This window comes from Mustela putorius, unplaced genomic scaffold (genome assembly GCF_011764305.1).
Source record: "Mustela putorius furo isolate JIRA1106 unplaced genomic scaffold, ASM1176430v1.1 tig00000450_pilon_pilon_pilon, whole genome shotgun sequence".
NCBI lineage: Eukaryota > Metazoa > Chordata > Mammalia > Carnivora > Mustelidae > Mustela > Mustela putorius.
The window spans coordinates 9,674,959-9,701,423 of NW_025421385.1; the positions used below are offsets into that span (position 1 = coordinate 9,674,959).

Consider the following 26,465-nt stretch of genomic DNA (forward strand, 5'->3'; position numbering starts at 1 on the left):
TGAGGATCTGAGGCAGAAGAAATAAAGCCCAAAACACAATTCTGAGTCTTCCATTGCTTTAGCCTGAATTCAATCTTTCTTTATTGATGGGCTGTTGCTTTTCTTATATTAGAAATTCCTCCTTCCCACCAACTTGGATTCCATTTCAGCACCGAAGTTATTAGTTTTGTTTTCCTGTGGAATTGGTAACGGCTGGATGTGAGAGCCTTCTGGACGGGCCGTTCTTGTCACTAAATGGTTCATCGGGGGCTCTCTGGGTGATGGATGGCTCTTAAACAGTTTCCCTCTGGTAATGCAAACCAGCCGAGGCGCGAAATGAACCACAGACTCACATTCGTGCACACCAGGCATCCGTCTTATGGGAACGAGAGTGACACAGCCATCACCAAGCTCAGAGTAATTACCAGACTTTTTCTGGAATGCCGATACCACAGTTGGGAGTTTTAGACCTGCTGTCCAATATGATGGCCGCCATCACCTGTAGTTTCCGAGCACTCAAATGTAGCTAGTCTGAATTAGGATGCTTTGTGAGTGTAAAAAATACACACCAGATTTGAAAGACTTAGTACAAAAAGGAGAGTATAATATATCTCAGTACTAAGTTCTGATTACCTGTTCAAATGAGAATTCTCTGAAGAACTGGGTGAACTAAAAAAATTATTAAAATCCATTGCACTGTTTCTTTTTACAGTATACAGCGGCTACTAGAGAATGCAAATCAGCATCCTTGGGTTTGTAGCTCACAGTATATTTCTGTGATATGGTGCTGGTTTGGGCGGTCGAAAATATCTACTGGAATTTAGTGGAGAATCTCCCCATATGTTATTTATTGGGGTGGCAGGGGGGAGGGCTGGTCCCAGGACTCTGCCTGGATGTGCACAGCACCAGCCCTCATGCTGGTGTGGACCCTTCACTCCTGGTCTCTCTCTCTCTCTCTGCTCTCAGATCTGTCTAATGTTCTCGCTTTTCTCAGTGGTGTGGGAATGAAAGTAGGAAGTCTGCAGGGACGGGTCCAGCGCCCAGAGGCGTACCACACACCCTTCAAGTATCTTGACGCTCAAGTTATTTTTAGAGCTAACTTCACAAGTAAGAACCACCACAGCCCTGCCCCTGGAATAAAATTTTGCTTTTTTCTCAGTCTTCGGCCTAACACAATCTGGACACACATCTAACCGCACAGCTCCAACAAATGTGAAATTCCACACTTCAGCCCTGACCGCTCAATTTCTGTCCATTTATATAAAAACTCTCACATATCAGATGATTCACTAGAGACTAAAATCCGAAGATGGCAAAAATCAAGTTTCTTTTGTCTCTTATCAGAGCAGCCCCTGTGAGTTCTAAGAGCGCCAGGCTTCTCTCTCAGAGCCACAGTCTGACCCCCTCTCCTCAACTGTACACCTGCCGCAGCCTCCTCAGGATGTCTGGCTTCAGCTTCCCCCTCTCCAGAACCCCTTCGCTCGCCGCTGGAGAAATTTCTGTCCTGGCTACAGGGAGCTCAGAGCTCTACTAGACCCCACACTTACTGCACCGCATTCAGCCCTCCCCTACACTTGAGGACAGACAGTATTATTGCGTCTCTGATCCAGAGAAGGGGACCCCGAGGCCAGAGGGCCGAGCACTCAGCCCAGATCGTGGCAGTGAGGGGCAGCGTCAGGGTCCTGGCCGCCTGCCTTTAGGCCTTTGCATGCGGCTCAGCTTCACGTCTCTCAGGCAGCAATCCCTCCACACCCACTTCCCTGGCACAGACCAGCCTCCCCTCCAGTGCAAGCCTCCCCCCACCTCAATACTCCTTTTGCCCCACCCTGACATCGTGCTGGCTTCAGCTCACCTGGAACCCACCTGGACCCACCCTTGGCCCGTTCCCCCTCTGGGTGACCTTCCTCTCCCAACACCCTCCGCCAAGCCCAGGCGTGCCCGAAGACCTCAGCTGTCACCTCCTGCTCAAAGCCCCTGCTCTGTTCGCAGCCTGGCACCCACCATCCCCATCCGTGGGGCTGAAGGGACTGACCTGCCTGCTTGGGACTCTTCATCTGCAGCTTCCCTTTGAAATCTGAGAACCTCTTGGACTCCTCATAGGAATCCCTGATGTTTTCACAAAGGAGGGCAAATGTTTTTACTCCTTCCCAACCCTGACTGACCCCCTGGATTCCAGACCACCCCCGCCTGGCGGTGAGGAGAACACCATCACCCAGCTCTGCCTCAAGGAACCCACGTCCCCTGCGCAGTGGGTACATGCGTGGCCTCAGGTCCCAGGCGTGGCCTAACTCCTGGCTCTGCTGTTTACTAGCTGAGAGAATCTGGGAAGTTCCTGGTCTCCTTCGAGCCTCAGTTTCTCCAGCTGTAAAGTGGTAAAACAAGAACAGCATCTGAGAGGTACTTCGGCTGAGAGAAGCGAATTAGCCACAGAAAGCTAGCTCGTGTCCCTGTATTTCTCTTTCCCGTCCTAAGATTCTGAAACAGCACCTCCCTCCCACTCTCTGGCCCTCCACTCCGCCATCTCCTCCGTCAGCTGGGGTCCTCCTGTCTTCTGAGATGCAGTTCAGACTTGTTCTCCCTACAAACTCTCTCTTGATTTCTCTCCCCGGCCCATGGTTTCCTCTGTTCTGTCCCATCTGTGGTGCTCAAGCCCGGGGTGGTTTTTGCCACTCCCCCCAGGGACACTTGGCCCTGTCAGGAGACAATTTGCTTGGGATGGGGTGCCGAACCCCTGCCAATACAGGACATCCCCCACTCTCACCCCACAGAGAATTCTCTGGCCCCGAAACGTCAACAGTGCAAAGACCGTCACCCCGCACTAAAGTCATCGGTCCGTGTTGATGTTCCTGTTTAACGACAACAACAACAGCCTTCCTGGCTGTCTGAAGCCAAGGAGAGATGCCTCAGGAGGAACTAAGCCTGGTAACACCTAGATCTTGAGCTTGTAGCCTCCAGAAGTGTGAAAAAGTAAATTTATGTTGTTAAAAAGAAAAAGAAAAAAAAAACCCTTCGGTGGTTTCACTGATGCATGCCAGCCTCCCGCTGGGTTTCTTCTGATTCTTCCACAGAACCTAAGACACTGCTGTGCTTAAAATAGACTGATTAATTGATCATGATCAATTTTCTAACTAAACAGTGAGCCAGGAATATTTTTCATCGAAGGTGTGGAGTATGGCATCACAGGATGAAAAAAAGCCACATAAATGTTTGAAACATCCTGTGCTGGTCAAGAAAAATGCAGAAGTCTAGTCACCAAGCCAAGTCTGTCCCATCACAGGAGGGGCTGGGGGAGTCAGAGAGCCCCCTCCCTCCACCCGTCAACATCAGACACAATTACACAGGTCACCTCTTCGTGACCTGTTTCTTATCTGTGTTCTTTTCTGAGAACTTGACCGTTTGGTTGGTATTCATGGGATTAATATGCTAGAAGACAGCCAAACCTGGTCATCCAAATCTAAGAGAAAACGTGTCTCTTTTCTACAATGGAAGTGGCAGCCAGGAAGGTGCATCGGGGATCTAAAACTGATGTCGAGGGATGCCTGGATGGCTCGGTTGGTGACACGTCTGACTCTAGATGTGGGCTCAGGTCATGATCTCAGGGTCGTGAGATCGAGTCCCACGTCTGGCTCCACACTGAGCATGGAGGCTGCTTAAGATTCTTCCTTTCCCTCTCCCTCTGCCCCTTCACCCCCGGCTCATGCTCTCTGTCTAAAGAAATAAATAAAATTGATGTCGAGTTGTTCAAGGCACAGGTAAACAGGACGCCTGGCAACTGTTCCCTACTCTGCCACAGGGCTTTCCTGCAAAGATGACAACTAAACAGAGTGGGAAGAAAAGACCTTCCTTCCCACCAGCACTTCCTGGGGCAGCCCCGTAACTGGGTGGGGGGTTTCTGTGGAGCCCAATGACCAAGCCCCTGACCCATTCCTGCCCAAGGTGAGGAACAGAGAAAAGGCAGTGAGAGCCGTAGGCATCCTTGTAACTCGTAACAAACCTCTCTGTGCAGACAGCAAAACCGAGGGCAGCCCCAGCCCAAATTCCCATACTTCACTTGTTGGCTCGAAAAGCCTAGAATTCCAGTCTATTACAGAGAGCTGCACGCATCTGGGGTGGGATGTGTAAGAATGATTAGACAAAAGCTCTCTGACTTGGCGAGAGGAGTGCTGTCCTTCCAGACGACGCCCAGACGACACTCCAAGTTCAGTAAGGCGGGCCTGGACCACCGGGAAGTTACACAAACTGAAAAAGAAACTCATTAAGGATCAGAGGCTACCATTCCGAGCAGGCCTTTTCTCTGGGTGTTTGCGAGCTTCTAAATCAACCCTGTCATCAGCCATCTGATGGAATCCAGTCAGGAAGCTGTGGCCTGGCTGACCCCCAGCCTGGCCCGCTCTCACCCTCTCAAATGGTCCATTACACCGGAGTGAGGGTCGAAGATTTACATCTTGTAAAACAGAGCCCTGGGTGAGGGGGGTCCTCCTGCTAGGACTTTTGGCTCTGGAGGAGCGTGGGACAGACATACATGAGGAGGGTAATCTCATGCTGTGGGGGACAGACAGCAGTTCCCACTGGTTCAAAAGCGTCAGCAATCCTTTGATAGGAGGTGAAAGGCAAACTTGTCCCATGAGGCACCAGAAGGAAAGCCTGTGTCCTGCCAAGTCACAGGCTCTGTCGCGGTCCCCTGATTCGGACACTCTGGGATGCGGGGTGTGGCATCTGTCTGAACAGGCCCTTCAGTGATTCTGCTATGTGTTCAGGTGTCAGAACCGGTGGCCTTATCCATAGCACAGAATCTCACTGTATTAAAAACTTTAATGCTGGGGCATCTGGGTGACTCAGTGGGTTAAGCCTCTGCCTTCGGTTCAGGTCATGATCTCGGGGGTCCTGGGATCGAGCCCCACATCGGGCTCTCTGCTCAGCAGGGAACCTGCTTCCTCCTCTCTCTCTGCCTGCCTCTCTGGCTACTTGTGATCTCTTGTCAAATAAATAAATAAAATCTTAAAAAAAAAAACTTAAATATCATTAAAAACAAAAATGATTCTGCTCAGGTATTCCAGATGATTCCATCACTTACAACTTTACAATGACCTTGATAGAAATGAAAAGAACTCTGCTAAGAGTACAATTTCCATTATTATAGTGGCTTGTGCTGAGTAAGGACTCAAGTATATGTTGAATATGTGAAAAATGAATGCATGTACGAGGTTCTTTGAAGAAATGGTGACATTAAGAGCCATTCTCTCAAGCTTTACTCCGAAGTGATCCGAAGCAAGATAGACAATACCAATACCTCTGAGAGATTCTAACAACTATTTAGGTCCAGTTCTGGATCCTTTAAATCTGTGATGCCTAATATGCTAGCCAACAGACACGTGTGAGCCCCAGGAATATGAGTAGTCTACACTGAATGTGAGTAGTCTACACTAAAGATGCTATGAATGCAAAATAACACTGGGAAGATTCAATGCCAAACATTTTTTTAAAGAGGAATGTAAAATTTTTTATTAGTACTTTTTGATATTGAATGCATGTTGAAATGATAATATTTTGGATACCCTGGTTAAAGCTAATATAGTATTAAAATTAACTGTATCTGTTCCTTTTCATTTTTTAAATGTTATTACTGGAAAACTGACAATTACACATTTGGCTTGCATTTTATCTCTATTGGATGTGCTGCTCAGTTTTTTTTTTTTTTTTTAAGATTTTATTGATTTATTTATTTTAGAGAGAGAGAAAGAGTGAGGGGAGGCACAAAGGGAGAGGGAGAGAATCTCCAGTAGACGCTGAGCAGAGCGTGGAGCCCACCGCAGGGCTCGATCTCACAACCCTGAGATCATGACCTGAGCTGAAATCTGAGAGTCGGACGCATCACCAGCTGAGCCACCTGGGCGCCCCTGGGCTGCTCCGCATTCCTCCAAGTGTGTTACATCTAGCTGTGTGAGAGCCGCAGGAGGCTTCAGTCCACTTCTACTCTACTGCTTTCTCTTGAGTATAAGGAGCAACCCATCTATCACTCACTCAAGGACCCTTGGATTTCAAGTTTCCATCCTTAGAAGAAAATAAAGAGATTTTTCTGAAGTGCACACTCCAAATTTTGATGGTAATGTGGCATTCATCCACTTGTCTTGTTTTCTCCTAGACAGTCTTCATCTACAGTCTCAGAATAAATGGTCTTCACTTCTGCCCACCTCTGTAAGTTAAGAGTTTTCCTTTGGGGGCTTATGCAAGTAAATCTGGATAAATGAAAAATGTGAGGAATTTTTCCCTCACAAGAGAGGCTCCCCCATTCTCCCACTGTATGCCTCCTTCTGTCTGAGTGCTGGCTATAAGTAAGGCCCTACACCTGTCCCAAACTCTGGACAAATCAGCAGATGTTAATCTATTCCTAGTCTTAGGCATACATTTGGAGCCTCAGAACTTGTCCACCAGAAACACAAAATTACAGTTTATCTACCTCCCATAGGTTACTCTTGAGTTTCCCCAGGCACAGAAGGGAAGGGAGCTAGAGCACACGTCCACCCCACCGCCAAAACTGGCTGTCAGTCCCTACCCTCCAGCATTAGATTCTAAAGGAGGTGGGAGAAAGATCACTTGGAAAGCCAACAGTGAGTTGGTTTGATTATAACAAAGTTTTGGAGGAAGATCATTGTGGCAAAGTTTGTTTGTTTTTTTAAAGATTTTACATATTTATTTGACAGACGGAGATCACAAGTAGGCAGAGAGGCAGGCAGAGAGAGAGAGAGAAAGAGGAGGAAGCAGGCTCCCCGCTGAGCAGAGAGCCCTATGTAGGGCTCGATCCCAGGACCCTGGGATCATGCCCTGAGCCATGTGGCTTTAACCCACTGAGCCACCCAGGTAGGTGCCCCTGTGGCAAAGTTTCATTGACTCGCAGACCCCACCGACATCACAGAGCACGAAAGCTTATAAACGACATAGGGGCATCAAGGCCAGGTAAGGGATAAGCAGAGACACTAAGAGTAGGTTACGCAACAAGGGGCCCTAGCATAGACTCCAGCCACAAAAGACAAAACATGCAGATATTTTATGAAGCAGAATGTGGGAGGGTTCCCTAGACTTTAAAAAAAAAGAAGGAAGGAAGGAAAGAAGGAAAGAAAGAAAAAAAGAAAGAAAGAGACAGGAAGGGGGGAAAAAGAGAGAAAGAGAGAAAAGCTCTTCCCAAGAAAACTTCAGGGAGTGCCTACTGCTTCTTTGACCAGAGCAGCGTTCTCTAAGTGTCCTCTCCTGCCCTGCTGGGCCCCTAATCCTGGGCCAGCCCTGCACCTGCTCAGCCCATCTCCTCCCAGCCCCGAACCAGCCCGCCTCCCGGCCCTGGTCCATTTCCTCTCTCCTCACTGGGTGCTTTGTTTCCTTTGATTCCTGAGCCGCCTTTCATGCTACTCTACACTTTAATGAGAAAATGCCTCCCACTTCCAGGCACAAAGAGCCTTCCCACTCTTCTGATTAACCTCCTCCAGCGGGATTTCTTTCCTGAAAAGCCATTCTCGCTCTCCCCTCCTCCTCGTGCCTTGCACGCTCACCAGGGCGGCCGCCTTGCCGTTCCAGAGCCCGTTTTGCCCAACACGCCCTGCCCGTTCTTGGATGAAGCGCGGTATCTTGGACTCCCCCTAAAACCGATCGACTGACTCATTCCCTCAGTCAGAAGAGCCATTGTTCCATCATTTTACGTCACCCTCCCAGGGACGGCCAGTTAAAGGAAGAATGACAGTCCTATTCCTGGGAATCAACTTATCTCCTGTTTCATGCACCTACAGTTCGCTTGCAGGGTTTACACAGGTGTGCGTGCAGCTTTGCAATCTAAAATTATTCCCAGAATATGTCATTCTTCTTGTTTAAGTAGTTCACAGGCTAAATGACCTAGAATATTCAGGTTCTTGGATTTTCATGGTCAAGCCAAGGAGGAGGAAGGATTTATTTCTAGACTCATAGGGTGATAACATTGGAATGGATCTTTGCACTCAGAGGGTCTATTTGATATGCACTAAAATCGAGGCTCAGAGAAGTTAAAACACTTCTCAGGGTCACACAGCAAGTGGAAGAGCTGGGATGCCGACTCAGGCAACGTAGCTCAAGAGCCTGGGCTCATAACCATACGCTTCACTGATAACAAAAGCACACAGGGACTTTGGAATCTGTAAAGCACCATCAAAAGAGAAGGTATTTGTCATACAGTTATCATTAGTCAGTAATAATAAGGGAAAAGATACCACTCACAGGCACTGCCAGGAGACTTCTACACCGAATGCTCAAAGTCAGTGAATTTGTAGTTAGCCACATTCCTGAAATCCTGGCAGTCCGGGGAGCTTAGGAGGAGAGGAAGTAAACACTGACTGGGGGGGGGGGGGGGGTGGAGGATGGAAGACTCTGGGCGCCGTCCCCGGCTGAGAGCGAGAGGCACCAGGGCTGTGCTTCTTGGCTTTCAAGGGTCCTGTTAAAAATTTAGATTCAGAGTCGCTAAGTGTGGTGCAGCCTGAGGCTCTGCATTTCTAATAAGCTCCCGGGAGATGTTGTAGCAAGGATTTAGGGACTCAGTTTCAGAAGAGAAAGGGCAAACAATAGGTATCTGCAGTTGTCTCCCTCTGAGCCTCAGCTCACTCTGCAAACCAAAGGAGTGGTCCAGGGTGATCTCCACGATTGCCGAGGCCCCTTGAAGCTGGAATGTTCTATGACTCAGAGCACTGCTGAGGACAGGCCTACCTGGAGTCCGGGAAGTGGGTTCCCCAAGCTCTTTCACTGACAGGATCTGCCCAGGTCAGTGCCCCTGGCTGGAGAAGGGCATTCCACGAACACACACCCGACTCTTGCTCTTTCCTCTAGGCCTGTTCTTAAACCATGGGGTCCCGATTCCTCCATCGTTTTGGTGCCACCTGGACCTTTCCATCCCCTCCTTACAGCTTCTGGCTTCCTCTGCCCTCTTGCAGCTGACCTGTTCCTCACCCTGGTTCGCTCATCTTCCCTGCGGCACAGCCTTGTATATGAGAGCAGATTATAATTACAGCACGGTTCTTCTTTCCTCTCGTTTTTCTTTTCCTTTTTCCCCTTCCTTCCTTCCTTCCTTCTTCCCTCCCTCCCGGCAATGTGTGTCAGTACTGCTGTGTGCCATCATTTTGCTGATCTAACAGACTCTAAAGAATGGGACATTCATGCGGTGAGAGAGAGTCCCCTCATCTGTCATGAAGCGATACCTTTGCTTCGAGGGCAGTTTCATTAATTCTCTAGAATAGATTCCAAACCTGTACGTGTGGACACTTATGTAAGTAAGTCGAACCTTCAACTTGTTAAGACTTATTATATTAAAAGAGACACCCAGTGGCTTCAGGTCACTAAAATACCCGTGTGGATTTAGGAATTCAGATTCAGAGGCTCAAGACAGTGGGGACAAGAAAGTGTGACCTCAGCAAGTGCCCCTGGCTCGGTTTTCCCTCCTGTCCAAGGGAGGAAAATACCACTGGCTTCCCACAAAGCTGTCTGGAGGACACCGAGGCAGGCGGTTCTGTAACGCGCACCCGCACAGGAGGGGAGCTGCTGGGTGCTTTTCCCCGTCGTCCTAATTCTCCACTCCAACCATCACAGGAAACTGTCCTAACCTCACAAACAAGCAAATGCATTTATATCTGAAACTGGCCTCGGGTCCAACACATGGTACACTCCCCCAAGTTCGCGTTTCTACAGGAAGAAGGAATAACATAGGCTTCAGTGAACATCCTGGATGAGAAACACCCAGCCTCCCAGATCCTTTGGAAAAACAAAAATCTCTGGCTCCTTCCTTCCCTCAGAACTAGAGCCTTCAAAATCTTGTGGTATTTCCCCAAATACCACAATTTTGAATTGTGACATCTGGTTCCCAGCTCTCCCAGGCCTGGATTTTCTTTTTCTTTCTTTCTTTCTTTTTTTTTTTTTTTTAAAGAGACAATCAGGAATTTTGACATTCTGAGTTGCCACCCCGAGTTGGTGTGGGAGAATCACTGCCCACCCTTCCCTGGCATCCGTATGCTCTAGATGATTCTAGCATTTTCCCTCAAACAAGGATATCTACTTTTTGTTTTCATCCTTGGATGCCATTTTCTTCAAATGTCTTGTCTCTTCCAGACTGTATTTCAGATGTGCTGGGACACCCTGCTCTCCCTCCCCTTAACTCCTTCATGAGCATCACGAGTCCCAATGGACAGGAGGTGCCTGGATCTGCAGGCGGTTTCAAGAGGGGCGTTAGGTTGTCTGGACTTTCCCTGTGTTTCTACTCTCTCCACCGAACTGGGATTTGAGAAGCAGGCCCTATGGCCACAACGTGCTGGACACAGCTCTCTATTTCTAGGCCACGGGTGACGGAGGAGTCAGCCAACAGGACGGGAAAGCTGGATGATGTCGACAGTCTGGGGGAGAGAAAATAACTTAGGGGGAATGGGAAGTGCTACTTGTTCCAGTAAGACCAGAAATCTGTTGCTCGGGGCCTGGCTCCCCAGAGCAGTGAGATGGTGGGCCGTGGTTAAAAGCACTTGGTGGGGCGGGGTAATGGGAGACAGGCCTGCGTTCCTAGCTCTGGTCAAATGACCTCTGGCCAATCACTTTCCTTTCTGAGCCCTGGCTTTCCTGTGAATAAAACAGGAAATGAACAGAGCAGGAAGCAAGCAGCTGGGGAGAGAGGATGGCAAAGGCAGAAGGAATCCCACCCAGGCAGGTGTAGTTCAAGTCTGAACAGAGTTCCTAGGGCTGGCCGAATGTTCGTGAAAAGCCGAAATGTCCATAGCAGAGAACGATTATACAGATATACTGGGAAGATTTTGGAGGTGAGCAGAGAGATTCAAACAGGATTCGGGAGAAAGGAGCAGAAAATATCACCTTCTGGAAAGAAAACTGGCAAAACCCAATCAAATTAACCACCAGGATCCTGCCCCTTCTCTTTCTGGATGTTCTATACTGTGGGCATCTAGTATGCATTACCCAAAGTGAATCCAAGTGTCAGGTAGGTTTAATCACATATCCATCAAAGATAACAGATGTAGCCCAAGGCCAAAAATGAATGGAACCATCACATTTTAAAGCAATTTTATGGTGAATATTACCAGTAGAAATAACCAAAAAGAAACCAGTATTGACTGCAAAACATGCAATCACCAGGAAAATCTATCTTAGTAGAAGTCATAGTTCTGTAAGAAAATTCCTAATGGCAACTTTCAGGATATAAAAAAGACCTGAACAAGAAAAAAACTCTTAGTTATAAATTTTATGCAGAAAAAAATTACTCCAATTAAAATGATTTTAGTAAAACATCGAGATGGGAGAAAATTGGAAATAGTGGAGCTTTACAATACAGAACATTGATAAAAGTCTTCAATTGGCTTAGAGTAATCTCAGAAAGTATTTTCTTCAACAAAAATCCATCAGTGTTGTTAAAATCCAATTAAGTGTTTCACCTCTTAAACACAGAATTAAAATGTCTCAAGGGGGGGAAAAAAAACTCCAGCAAGTCAAGTTGGCGGGTGAAGACATCCTGTTCCCATGAAACTCTTCCCAGGAATCACACTCTGTGGCATTGGGCATAACCGAGGCTGGTTGGCCAGTGTTTCCTCGGGTCAGGAAACCATCCTGCTTCCTAAACATCTCATCTAAAGGATGTCCAGACCAAGGACTAATTTGAGAAATAATGAAAGGGAAACTTTCATCTTAGAAATGGTGGTTGGTTCTGTACACTTCAAGAAAAGTTGTTGATGGGAGTCTGGCGGGAGAGTAGGGGGTAGGGGAAGAAGAGAAATAGAAGTAGGGGGAGGGGAAGGGGGAGAAAGAGATCTAGGGGAAGGAGCGGGAAAGGAGGAGGGGGACCAAGAGGGGACAGAGGAAGAGAGAGGGGAAAGGAGAGAGAGGGAGAAAGAGACAGAGGGAGACAGACAGAAGGAGACAGAGAGAGAAGGGAGACTCGTGTGCCCACTGTGTCCCACCAACTCTAACTGCCCAATAAAAGGGGCAGAGCGAGGCAGTAATTCTTCAGATTCTGCTCCTGCCACAGCCCAGGTGAGTTTTCTAAAGAACACCCTGCTTCCTTGGATCGGATTTGACACTCCCCAAGCAACCATAAGATCTTTGATCAATTTATCTCTCTGCCTTTTACGGATCCTGCCTTTGGTGTTGTACCTAAGAACTCCGGGTGTCACGGTTACGGTGACACAGGGAGAGATTTTCCGAAGGAACCAGCCTCGCTTTGGGATCCCGACAAGCTGAGTTCGCATTTCGGCTCCTCCCGGATTCCCTCTCTTGGGGTCCCTCTGGACTGTCGGACTGTCGAGGCGTGGGAAGAGGAAAGACGCATAATGAAAAACAGAGAGGCAGACCCGCCGCTCTCCCCCATTTTGATCCCTGGAAAGGTCTATCACTACTTGAAATGCTTTGACCCAGTGACTTACAACACAGTCTCATTATTTCTTTCAAGCCCCAAATCCACTGCGTAGTATCTTATCCTCCCTGAGTGAACCGAAAAAACGGAGTTTCCCAAGTGTCACGTTTCCAAGCAGGACTCCAGTGACCAAGTGAGACCTCCCTCACCCCTCCCCCACCCCGCCCCACCACTGCCATCCTGCGATGTCATTTTAGCTGTAAGGTAATGAACCAGGAAAGCTCTTTCAGAAAAAAATAAGGGTAAGGCCTTTTAAGAAACGGTAACAGACTCTGAGACGCAGAGCGTCCCCCTCTTCCTCACCACCTCCTCCCCTCCCGAAACCTGAAGACAGGGAAGCTGGTCCCCCCCAACCCCTTGGCACAGCTTCATTCAGTTACTTAGACGGCTGGTTTCAAGTGGCTACCGTGGGCTTCTGTAAGGAGAGCTCTATAGACAATTAGAATTAATAACTAATAATAATAAGTTTCCAAATCTCATTTTCATTTTTTCCTTCTTCAGTTAGATAGCACAAAGCCAATGTGCTAAGACTTCATTGAGACATAATCTTATTCTCCACGGCCAAGTAACACACGGAAGGACTCCTAATAAAGAATTAGACTGGCTCAGCCATTTCGTCCTATCACGTGGCAGGTGGAGAATTCTTTTATGACAGTCTATGTATGTGGGAGGTGAGGAGAGAACTGGCTGGGAAAAGAGAAGAATTTTTCTTTTTAAAAACACAAAAACAGGGGTGCCTGGGTGGCTCAGTGGGTTAGTCCGCTGCCTTCAGCTCAGGTCATGATCTCAGGGTCCTGGGATCGAGTCTCGCCTCAGGCTCTCTGCTCAGCAGGGAGCCTGCTCGCCTCTCTCTCTCTCTGCCTGTCTCTCTGTCTACTTATGATTTCTCTCTGTCAAATAAATAAATAAAATCTTAAAAAACAAAACAAAGACCACAAAAACAAAAGCCCGCAACCATTTACTGAGCTGATCCCGAGAAGAACCTTATAGGATAAGGGTTATTATTCCCATTTTAAAACTAGCCTAACGCCATACAACCAGAGGCGAGTGGGCCTTCTTCTGCTACCCCGTCTTCCTCCTCTCTCCTTCCTCTCCTCTTTTTTGGACAGTTTCTTGTGCTGTAACTTACCACCCTAGCAGTTATCCTCTGGAAGCATGCAGTAACATGACCTTTCATAAATGCATCGGGCTGTGCCACCAGTACCCCAGTCCACTCTTACACCGTTTTCACTATTCCAGCAAGTTCTCTCACGTCCAAGTGTGGTGACCCTCACCTGTGCCCCCACCCCAGGCAATCACTTCTCTGCTTTCTGTCTCTAAAGCCATTTCATATACACGGAACTACACAATAGGCAGCCTTCTGATCTGGCTTCTTCCATTTGGCGTGTTTTTACCACTAATCCGTGTTGTAGCATATGTCCGCACGGGGCTCCTTTTCATCACTTACCGACCGTGTGGCTATACCACATATGGTTCATCAGTTTGCCCAATGATGGACATTCGAGTTATTTCCAATTGAGGGTATTAGGTACAATGCACATCAGGAACGTAGGTTTTCGTTTCTCTTGAGTATATACTTAGAAACAGACTTGTCAGGTTATATGGTAATCTATGCTTAAAGTCTTGAGGAATTCTGAGGACATGTTTTCCAAAGTGGCTGCAGCATTTTACCCCACTGGTGATGCACGAAGGTTCCCATTTCTCCAGGCCGTCACTGACGGTTAGAGCTGTTCCATTGGGTGTGCAGTGGTACATCACTGCGGTCTTGATTTGCATTTCCTTCTTTTCTTGTGTTCATTGGCCATTCATAGATCTTTTTTGAAAAAATGTTCAAATCCTTTACTCATTTTTGATTGGGTTGTTTTTCTTATTATTGTGTTGTAAGAGATCTTAATATATTCTAAATACAAGTACAAGATCCTTTTATCAGACATATGATGTGCAAATACTTTTTCCCAGTCTGTGGCTTGTTTTTCTATTTTCTTAATGGTATCTTTTGAAGCACAAAAGGTCTTAATTTGATGAACTTCAATGTATTATCTTTTTCTTTCTACAGATCATGCTTTTGGTATCTATGTAAGAACTCTTTTTAAAAAAAAATATTTATTTATTTTAGAAAGAGAGAGAGCATGCATGTGCATGGGTGGGGGAGGTGCAGGGACAGAGGGACAGGGAGAGAGAGAATCCTCAAGCAAACTCTGTGCTGAGCATGGAGCCCAAGAGGGCTCAATTCCAGGATGCTGAGATCATGACATGAGCTGAAATCAAGAGTTGGTCCCTTAACTTACTGAACCACACAGGCACCCCTTTGTAAGAATGCTTTGCCTAACCCAAGGTCATGAGAATTTTCTCTAAGTTCTGTTCAGAAGTTTTAGAACTTAAGCTCTTACACTGAGGTCTATGATCCATTTAGAATTAAATTTTGTGTATGGTGTGAGGTAAGGATTCAAATTCATCTTTCTACATATGGATGGCTGATTTCTTTATTTGTTATGGCTTTCTTCAGCTTTTCTATTTCTTTTTGAGTCATTCTTTAGGTAATTGTGGCTTGCTGAGAATTTGTCCATTCATCTAAGTTGTCTAATCTGTGGCGTAAAGTTAAAATCCTTTTAATGTGCTAGGGTCAATAGTGATGCCTCTGCTTCCCTTCCAGATTTTGGTACTTTGTATCTTCTCTATGTCTTTTTTTGGAAGGAGTGGTGAATGGTATAGTTCAATATTTATCAATTTTGTTAATCTTCTAGAACTAACTCTTGGTCTCACTGATTTTTCTCTGTGTTTTCTGTATTCTATTTCATTGATTTCCACTCTCATCTTTTTTTTTTTCTTTTAAAGATTTTATTTATTTACTTGTCAGAGAGAGAGAGAGAGTGAGTGCACAAGCAGGGGTAGCAGCAGGCAGGGTGAGAAGCAGGATCCCCCCTGAGCAAAGTGCCGAACTGAGGACTGATAAAGGACTTGACCCCAGGACCCTGGGATCATGACCTGAGCCAAAGGGAGATGCTTAACCAGTGGAGCTACCCAGGCGCCCCTTCACTCTCACCTTCAATATGTCTTACTCTTAGTTTGCCCTTTTTCTAGTTTCTTAAGGGGAAACTTCAGTTACTGACTTTTTTTCCGTATTTCACTCCAAAGCAAATTAGCCCCTCAGGCAGGTAAGCTGCTGATTTTCAGTGTCTTCCCTGTCCAGCTAGAACTTCCTTACCTTTGGAATTCAGGTGGGCACTAGACCAGCCCTGGGTGAGACTATCACAGACACCCAGTATTCTTATCCAAAGTCCACTAGATTTTCATGAATAACTGTCCCTCAATACAGTTGAATTCTAGACCCATGAAATGGCTGTGATTGTTTTGTCCAGTTTTCTTGTTGTCTCTTGGTGATAGGATATGCAGAGCCACTCAAGTCTGCCTCCTGTCTTTAAAGACCCTCCCCTCTCCCTCCTTTGAAACAAGATTTGGTTTCATCCTTTACCCCATCTAGTACTTTCACAGATTCTGTGTCTCAGAATGTGGGTAGGGCAGAGCTGGTGTTAAAAATACTCATGTTGAAAAAACTACTCTTGAGTTATCAACTTAAAGCCAAAGGAAAAAAAAAGCACTTTAGTAGATCACTCAACTTCCTCAATATTAACAGGGATGAACAGAAACTCTGTGCCTCTTAGAATCTGCATTTATGATAGAGAATTTCAGTGGCACTCCTTGTCATCCCCAGTTCCCAATCTTGCTGATTTCACAGATGCTCCTTGCACTATCTGAGAGGTGGGAAAGAAAATAGGATTGCAGCAGGAAAATGCTTCAAGGCCAGTGTAAAGACCAAGGTACTCAACACACTGCTTGAGTAGAGGGTTTTCAAGCTGTGTGCTAAGGTGATGTGGGTACAGGCTATGCAGTTTCCAGAGGCCCAGTTCTGTTTCTGAAGGAAACTGGACCAGTCTCCTCCCCAAGACATGACACCCTGGAAAGAATAAAGGCTGAGACCCAGGAGACCTGGGTTCAAGCCTCTGGCTCTGCCACTTCCTCCCAGTTAACCTCCATGGGGCTCTCCGTTTCCTTATTTGCAAAATGAATGTCATAATCAAGTCTTCTTCCCAAACTTACTTGGGTATGGTTAATTCAGTGATAACTGTGGATGGCCTTTACAGAGGATTTACATGCTATAAATGTAAGCCTTTAAATTATGAATTAATATATAATTAATGTCTTGAAATCCCAAGATGCACTGGCTAAGAAAGAGACTGTCTCTCCACTGCTGATTCTTCCTTCCTCTGCTTGCCTGCCTCGGGACACAAGAAGGCTGCAGCCAGAGGACCACCACCATACACTCCCGTCATGAACTCCTTTACTGCTCCCCTTCTGCACAGCCGGAATGAAGGATGGAGGCAGATGCCCAGAGGACATAGCCATGCTTTGGTACCTGGAGAGGGCAGTCCACAGCACATGTTGCCTCTCAGAACCCACGCTCCTATCTCTTGACACCGGAAAGCCGGGGCTTTTGGCTGAGTGAGGCTGGGAAGAGAAGCCCACAGGGTAAGAGGAACAGCAGGAGGGAAGTGTCAGATGGGTTTTCATGCTAAGCTTTACATTCACACAGAGTCACCACAACCCCTCAGCCACACTTGTCAAATTATCATAGTGTCACTGCAAAGCTACGAATTCACAAATGCAAACTTTTAAGAGCGAGAAGTTCTCTTTTTAACTAAAAAGGGAACATTAAAAGTTTACCCTGCAGGGGATTAGGATTTGTTTTAATATGTTTAAAACGGGTCCCTGTAAACTTTTTACATTTCAATACAGGGTTCCAATATCTAAGGAAAAATGAAAGCTCTTCATCTTCGCATATACCATGAACATATATCTTTGTTGCCTTAATAAAGAAAGTTCTGGGTCCTAGGCTGGATCAATGAGACAGCAGGGGAAGACGTAACCTCCCCAGGCTTCTGGGAAACCAGGAACAAGAAGGACGCTCGTAAAGGGAACAGAGAGTTGCCCCTAATAACGACGGGTCTTACAGGACAGAGGCTCTTCCTCAGCCGGGCTTGGGTTTCAAAGACACATCAGGACCCAGAGCATCATGAGGGAGGCACCGCTGCTTGGTGGCACCACCAGCCCCTGGGCTGACCTCCAACCACTTCACATCCCACCTCCTACTCAGCCCGTCCTGCCACCGAGGAAATGAGGACTTCCCGGACGCCTCCCTGGTTCCGCGCCACTGTCCAGTGCCCGTCCTGCACCGGCACCTGGGCCTGTCCTCCCACATGGCAGCTGAGCCCCAGTGGGAAGGGACCCAAGGCTAAGGGCAGCCCATCAAGGTTACCTATTTGTCGCTCCAGGTCAGCGGCTTCATCGGGCGTGGCTCGCGGAAGGACTCCTGGGTCACTGAAGCTGGTGCGAAGCAGGGTCCCCATCACAAAGAAGAAGAGGATGCCACCAACCACGGGGATGGCGGGGGTGATTTTCACTGCTAGATACGGGCAGCTGCCAACAGGTTGGAAAGGCCAGGAGGGGAAGCGGGGAGGGGGAAAAGAAAGGAAATACAATGTCAGTAATCAACAGGGCACGGTCTGTATCTTCCAAGAAGCCGAAAGGCTTATTAGAGGAGCAAAATTGATTTCCATTAAAAATTCATCTATGTTAAGCATTTCCATTTGGGGAGGTCCACAGTTCTCTCTTGTGGATAATCGAACCCTCCCTTTCCGGCCGCAGTAACCCAGGCCCTCTGCTCCCATGGTGCTCCTTGGGAAAGACACGGGCAGGCAAGGGACAGTCACTGTGCTCCGTAATCATCATAGGACATGTTGGGCTTGGATGCTTTGTGGTCAATATAGCACGCGAATTTGTGTGACCTGCCTGCCCTTCCCTGGAACTGCATCGTAAAAGAAGACACCAGCTTAGAGCCATCTTCAACAGACCCAGCCTCTCCTTCCTGAGTCAAACACATTCATGGCATGAAAAAGCTAAGAATGGTAAATTCATCCTTCAAAGGCAAGAAAACATTTTTCAATCTTTTGGAACTAAGCTCTCCCAAAGAGGTTAATGAGCAATGGAAATGAACTTGCAAGCAGGCGTCTGAAGAGGCTAAAAGGATTTAGGCAGCTGGGATATGATACACTCCTGCTTTCCAGAAGGCATGTGAGCTACCAACTAAAGAACATGGCCCAACTCAGTTCTACAAAACGTCCTCACTGTCCTTCAGTCCTGGGAGCTGATGTGCAGCGAGGACTGGGATGAGTCGGGCAGACTAACATCTGTGCCAGTGGGCTCCGGGACAGCTTCAAGCGCCGGGCCCACTGTCAAGGTCCCTTGATTCCATGGAGGTGGCGAGAAGCAGAGTGAGAATGACCTCGATGCCTGGAGGTGAGTGAGCTGAGTGGGATCTGCCATGACCACGATCAGTCTGTTGTCACCACGTTCAGTCACATCATGGGCACCAAGGGACACAAGATGGAATCAAAGAACTGTCATATCTGGAATGGGAAGCACCTCCAAGATGGTCCACCCCGTTGGCCGATGCTCGTGTCCATACTCGAGAAGAAACAAAGAGAGGGAGTGGGGTGGAAAGATCTGGTCAAGACAAGGGGCTCCATCCTGGGAATGCTAGCGACCAGCACCCCATTCCTGTGCAGTGTTTGCAGAGCAAATGGTAAGGTCACTGACAGGTTGGTAAGGGGATCTCGCCAAGAGTCCCAGGACTCAAAGACCACAGGGCATGATGGCCTCAGGCATGATGGTCAGCCTCAGGCCCGTGAGAACATCTGGTCTTCTAGACACCTGGAAAATTGGACAGGTCTCTGTGGGACGGTTACTGCGATCTGAAGACCAAAGGCCTCTCCAGAGTGCCCTGTTTGAAAGGAACCCACAGAATTTCCTACAACTTTAAGAAGGTAGAGGAGTGACCCCCCAACAGGACTAGGCCCGTGGCCTCCAGGAAAATCACCTGGGAACAAAATATATGACATTTCTAATATCTCTTTCATCTCTCCCACACCAACTGCTCTGCAGAAACAGAACAAAACCACCATCACCGATATCATGTCACACTTAACTTGCTGGGTTGTCATTGTGACTTCCCTTCATGGGACTCACGGGAAAACAGTCCATTGTCCTTCCTGCATCACTATGACCCTGTCCAAACTCCCAGACACTTAGAGCCTTTTTAAACATCCTCAGGGTTTCTTGTAGGAAAGCGAATTTGGAAAAAAAAAAAAAAAAAGCCAGCAGATATAAAGAACTTGCTGTGGAAAAAAGGAATACAAGACCGTCTAACCTAAAGACATCCACTTGGTGGAAGTATTCCGTTAAATAATGGAAAGGATGTTTTTAATCCAACTGATTTTGCTCTGCATTAAATTAAAAAAAAAAAAAACCAACGTTGCTTTCCTCAAGTGTAGTCTGGCAAATCCTGACATAATTAATACCCTTTAATGGGGTTCCAGTTTTCCTTAGAAAATGTGAAAAGCTTCAGGTCAAATAAACAAACATTTAAGAGACTGGGGACACCATAATCTGGTAAATGGCACTTACTGTCTAATCCTGGATTGTGAAGGGAACATTTTCTTGCAATAAGATTTAAACAATTAGAAGGTTTTAAAAGATGGCCCCACTGAGGGATTCAGTATAAAGTGACAATCAAAATCACATTAACGACGGAATCAAAGTTGGAATCCTAATGTTTGTATGGGGCTGAATCCCAGCTCATGGTACAGGGTGATGCGATGGGCTCTGGGGATGGGTGCCTCTTGGGCACCTCATGTCTACGATGTTACGTTTGGCACATTTGGACTGTGATGTGAAGCTTCTGTGAAGAACTTGTAATAAAAATTCATTGCTGCAAGTCTGCCGAGTAAATCTGTCACATCAACCTGGAGCTAAGAGCAAGGAACGTAGACTCCAGAGGGTCCTTAAAAGGTATTTGTGTCATAAAAATGATGTTATCTTTACTACACTTATTATCAAATAAAAAATAACCTCCCCCATTGTATTAAAACTTGAAAATGCGTTAGGTACCACAATCAGAAATAAACACAGTCCCTATTGAAGGCATAAAACTGAACTTAGTCCTAATAGACCTCTATTTATAATAGTCTTAAAATATTTTTTTCAAGTTTTTATTTAAATTCTAGTTAGTTAACATATATGGTAAAATTGGTGTCAGATGTAGAACTTAGTGATTCATCCTTTACATACAACACCCGTGCGCATCACATCCTGTGCCCTCCTTAATGCCTGTTGCCCCTCTAGCCCATCCCCACTTCTTCCCTCCATCAACCCCTATCACTAGGAGTCTTTTATGGTTTGCTTCTCTCTCTCTTTTTCTTCCCCTTCCCCTATGTCCATCTGTTTTGTTTCTTAATCCCACATATTCCCACATAAGAGTGAGATCATACGTATTTGTCTTTCTCTGACCAACTCATTTCATTTAGCATGAAACCCTCTAGCTACATCCATGTCACTGCAAATGGCAAGATTTTATTTTTTTTGATAGCTGAGTAGTATTACTCTGTGTGTGTGTGTGTACACATACATCATCTTTATTCATTCATCTGTTGATGGACATTTGGGCTCTTACCATAATTTGGCTACTGTTAGTAACATTGCAATAAATATCAGGGGCATGTCCCCTTTCAATCAGTAGCCCTAAAATATTTTTTGTAGCCTAAAAGAATCTACTCTAGGTGGACTCTGTGTGTGTGTGAATGTGTGTGTGTTTGTGTGTGTGTATGTATTTCATAAAAATGGTTAGAGAAATGATTGTATAGAAGATGATTTCCCAGAATTCAAAGTGCAGGCCAAGTTTTCTCCTCTTTCTCATCATTAATGAGTTTGGATAGGAAAGAGTTGGAAGAGTCATTACGCAGCAGCACCCAGGGCAGAGCTGGACAGGATGTTGGGGCAGACCGGGCAGTAGGACATGATCTTAATGGGTGTCACGAGCTGTGATGTATTTAGGTCCCTCTGGCTTCTCCAAGGTTGGAGCCTACTTCAGTCCTGCTGGAAACCCCCTTGCGAAGGTGGTTTAGTTGATCTTAGGTGACAGTGTACTTGTCTTTCCTTTTACTTGCTTGACCTCAAACTTGATGTGCTCCAGGTCTCACAGAGTGCCTCCTTCGAGCAAGATGCCACTGATGAGTAAGCCATGTCCTAAAAAGTTTCTTGTTGTCCCAAGTGCACTGGTATCTTTACGGGACACTTCTGGCCACTTCTCCAGGCTGACAGCTCCAGAAGCCTCCCCTTACCTCCACCTGCCTCTCCTCATCTCCCGCCAACGATGCCCACTGCCCTCATTGGCTAACACGTGACATTCAAAGGTCAGAGAGATCCTCTGTCTTCTAAGCCTGCTAGGTACGAGCTTAATTTCCTCCTAACAGGTGCTGAGAAGATTTCACCCAGGAAGCTTCCCTGGCCAGGAGAAGGGTAGGTTCTCCCCAGTTCACAGAGCTGAGTGTGAAATAGGTTTGCACCTGTGAACATTAACTAGAACCTCTAACCCCTTCACAGCCTGAAGTCCTAGCAGATAAAACTCCTTATTTTGGTACAACTTTGGACAGACCATCTCCCTGTCCAACCTACCTCTGTGAGACAAAGCACAATGTCCAGTTTCTCTTTGAAATCTTGGACAACACTCTTTATAAGAAGCAGCAGAATTCACACCCCTAAGTGCACGACAAGATCAGGGCACCTTCCCACTGCTGCTTGGAGAGAGTGGAGAACGTATGAAGTCCCTCTGGTAAAGACAAGGCAATCAGCAGACCCCGCCCCCGACAGAGCTCGCTAGACCTCCCTCCGGAAGGAGGCAAGGCTAACGGGAAATCCCAGCCAAGCCCCCGTGGCCAGCACGGCTTCATAGCCCAGCCACGGCAAGGAGCAGAGAAAATTCTTAGCCCGAGCTCAGACAACTGGAAAATGTTTCCTTCACATTTCTGAGCAACTGTGGCTGGGATCTCCAACTCTGAGAGCCATCTGTGAGGAGGAAGACTCCTTCCCCCGAGGGCCTGGATCTGATACAAGATGATGCAGCTGCCAAAGACACAAACCTAAATGGAGGCCTCTCTCTAGCCAAATTGTGACCTACATACAGCCCAGGGCCTGTGGAAAACAGGCTCTAAGCGATTTAGTCTACATAAAGCTCAATGGGAAAGTGTCAGGAAAGGGGAAAAAAATTGCAAAGAATCTGAAAGCATGTGTTTTCATAACATGAAAGTAATGAGCTAATTTAGCACCAGACCAAAGAAATGATAACCTGATAAGAAGCCATGCCAGGGCCCTTCCCCCTCAATGGTGCGCGTCAGTGGTGGTCGGTAGGCTCTGGCTTGTGGTGAATGAATACCCACAACAGACTGTTACCTCGTTGGATGCCAGAGGTAAAATTTTTCCAGGTAAAAATTAGAAAATGTAGCATTATCAAAAAGGTAAAAGGGATATTTTTCTCTCCCTCCTTCCTTCTTTTCTTTCCTCCCTTTCTCCCTCCTATTCTTCCTTCCCTCCTTCCTTCCTGAGAGAGGGATGCCCGGGTGGCTCAGTCGGTTAAATGACCTGAGCCTTCAGCTCAGGTCATGATCCTAGGGTCCTGGGATCAAGCCCTGCACCAGGCTCTCTGCTCAGCGGGGAGGCTGCTTCTCCCACTTCTCCCCATTCGTGCTCTCTGTTATTATCTCCGTTTCTCTCTCTTAAATAAATGAATAAAATCTTTAAAAGAGAGAGGGAGAGCAGTAGGGGGAGAGGGAGAAAGAGAATCCCAAATGGAGGAAGAGAGAGAAAGAATCCTAAGCAAACTCCATCACAACTTGGGCTGAAATCAAGAGTCAGATGCTCAACTGACTGAGCCACCCAGGTGCCCCGAGAAAGAATGTTTTCAATTCTACCAGCAATCTTCTCAAATCTGTATACAAAATAATGACTTGTTCTTTGGTGTTTATTGATGGGATAGGGTAGTTTTCTGGGTGCTCTTGTTACCCGAGCCCATACCTTAATTCCTACAACATTGTTTTATCATCAAACAGATACTGACATCCCAGAATCAGTGCCGTCCTTAATTCAGCATTCCTACTTAGAGGATGGCTCACCGGTTTGAATGTGACATACAACCAATTCCTTGGACAAAACTCCTTGGGCCATGTTAGTTTCAGAGACATTTCAGAGAGGAAATCTGGATTTCATTACTGGGTAGCCAGATTTCTCTGTTTCTCCACGGGACATTTTTTGGGCAGTGGCGGGGTGGGCAGGCGGGCGGAGATTAGCTTTACTTAAAAAGAAAAACAAAACAAAATAAAATATTAACAAGATGTGGCAAAGGCATTAAAACCAGGTGGCCTTTGGAACAGAAAGTAAAGAATCTTTTCTTATATCAAAGCAATTTGAGTCATCTTTTAATTTTTCACTTGTAAATGGGTACACATACACAGGAAAACAAAAAAGAAATTCTGTTTTGTGGCTCATGACCCCGACACAACACAGCCTACATTTGATGTTTGCGTCCTGTCCTGTACGTATGGACAAGTAAACACCAGAATCACTATTCTTTACAGAGAAATGAGGCCCACCGTGAAAGTCCATACAGGAGGGGGGAGACAGCCTTGGCTCTGTGACGCTATACACCAACAAAAGACATTTCTGTGTTTCGGAAATCACAAAGTGAACCTATTATTTTACATTCCAGAACCCTGATTGCAATGCATTTTGGTAATGGATAGCTAGGGCAAATGATCATAAAATGAAATAATCTGAGCCAATGACTCACATGTCTGAAATAATGACAGAGTAGCCTTATGAGGAATGGAGGTCGCGAGGGTTGTGATAAAAATGATCTTTTCCTCTTCATATGAGTCACTGTAAAAGAAGTGTAGTCTTCATTTATAGGCAGGGACATAAACACCATTAATTGTATGATTTGTTCCTTAATCACCTACTTAGAAGTAAATGGACCACCACAGGGCAAAGATAAGCACATTACCTAGAGACAAATAGAGAAAAAAGTGGATTCAGAAATAACATCCGCTCACAACTCTAGAATGGGGGAAAAGTGATGATTTCATTAACCCTTAAGACTATCATTTCCCTGTAAGAGAACTCCAGGTCTAGAAAGCCCCCTACTTGCTCATTGCACATAATATGATCTGGAAGGAGGGAGTTTTTTTTTTTTTTTTTTTTTTTAAAGAATTTTATTCAGGGACACCTGGGTGGCATAGTCGTTAAGCGTCTGCCTTCAGCTCAGGTCATGATCCCAGGGTCCTGGGATTGAGTCCTGCATGGGGCTCCCTGCTTGGTGGAAAGCCTGCTTCTCCTTCTCCCACTCGCCCTGCTTATGTTCCCTCTCTTGCTGTGTATCTCTCTCTGTCAAAAAAGTAAAGAAAATCTTAAAAAAAAAAAAAAAAGATTTTATTCAGGGGTGCCTGGGTGGCTCAGTGGTTTAAAGCATCTGCCTTCGGCTCAGGTTGTGATCCCAGGGTCCTGGGATCAAGCCCTGCATCAGGCTCTCTGCTCAGCAGGGAGCCTGCTTCCCCTCTTCTCTCTCTGCCTGCCTCTCTGGCTACTTGTGATCTCTGTCTGTCAAATAAATAAACAAAATCTAAAAAAACAAAAAAGCCCCCCCAAAAACCTCAAAGCATATTAAAAAAAAAGATTATTTTATTCAATTATTTGACAGCAAGAGAGAGAGAGAGAGAGGGTGCAAATGCATAAGCAGGGGGAGAGGCAGAGGGAGAAGTAGATTTCCCCCTGAGCAGGGATCCCGATGTGGGGCTCGATCCCAGGACCCTGGGATCATGACCTGAGCCAAAGGCAGATGCTTAACCGACTGAGCCATCCAAGCATCCTTGGAAGGAGGGAATTTAATTAAATGAATCCAGGGACAAAGGGGGTGCACATAACAAGAGAAAACTGGGAGGAAAAGCTCAAAGCCAGAGAGAAAGGCTGGGAGAGAGGAGAAATCCACACACACATTTGTCAACTGTAAATGTGGCTCACAGAGTCATCAGAGTCCCCGCAGGCTCATTCTGACATGTGTCTACTTTCTGATCTGAGAACTGAAGCTTTCAGGCTTTCTGAGGGGTAGGAGGCAGGTGAAACCCAGAGACCAAGAAGAGGACCGTCCCTGAGGAACCTGGCTGTCTTCTTCCTGCTGGCCTCCCAGCCGGGAGTGTCTCTGCCTAGATGTCCCCAGATAGCACCGTCGTCCCTAAAGCCTCTACAGCTCCTTGGTGACAAAATCTGTTTCATGATTCTAAAAGGGCCTCCCCCGGTACCCTAAGAGGTCAAATTATAGACCCAGAACGTGGGAGTCTGTAGTTTAAAATGGAGGTTTCAATGCACAGGGTATAAGCAGCCCGTCACCTGCGCCTCTGTTGAGAAGGTCAAGAGCTTGTCGGGAGAATGGTGGCATTTCGAAGTTTCTGCTGAGTGATTTTGAATTTGATTTAAAATTCCAGGAAGTCGAAGGCTTCGGGCTAGTGTGTGAACCACAGGGAGGAAAGCCAGGATTTCTCTGCCCTAAAGACCGGCTCTTTCATGACCCACGTGATTACTTAGGCAAGGCGACCATACATCCCAGTTTTCTGTTAGAGTCCTAACTCAGATGACCTGTCATTTTCGGGCAGAGTATGGTTACTAAAGTACCAGGCCACGGTAACGCCATCGCCGAGCTCCCCTTGTGTCCTAGGCCAGAAGAAATGACAAGACCAGAGAGGAAGCTATCTGCCCCGGGGACATGCTGAGAGCCACAGTGGGACGTGGGGACTTAGACCAGGTGGCTGGAGGACAGTTAGCCTCCGCCCTGGCCCTACCCAGAATGCCAGTGTGGCTGCTCAGATCCTAGGAGTTTCTAAACATGGCTTATTTTTGCAGTAGAAAATAGATGATTAAAAATAAATGCATAAATTCTCCTTGAACTGAAAAAAAGGGGGAATTGTCAAATATTAAAATCTTTCTCTGCTGTCATAAAAAAAAAAACTCCAACTATCTATAAAGAAGATATAGATATAGACAATATAGATATAGATATAGACAATAATGCATATTCGAGGTTAGAGCAAAACCTCAAATGGCTAAAGCCCCTGATTTCTGCAGGTACATCTAATGAGGTCAGTGT

The 26,465-nt window shown here is 46.5% G+C and overlaps 1 protein-coding gene across 12 annotated transcripts in view; it reads right to left on the bottom strand.

Moving 5' to 3' along the window:
• ZDHHC14 (zinc finger DHHC-type palmitoyltransferase 14) overlaps window positions 1-26,465 on the bottom strand; it is a 276,013-nt gene that overhangs the window by 100,927 nt on the left and 148,621 nt on the right. For 11 of the 12 annotated variants that reach the window (XM_045080132.1, XM_004770891.3, XM_004770889.3 and 8 more), the window contains one exon: window positions 17,700-17,860. In XM_045080132.1, the coding sequence (XP_044936067.1) occupies window positions 17,700-17,860 (161 nt within the window). Of the gene's footprint in view, window positions 1-17,699; window positions 17,861-24,119; window positions 24,222-26,465 lie in introns of those variants that run through there. The other variant, XM_045080130.1, reaches the window with a different exon arrangement.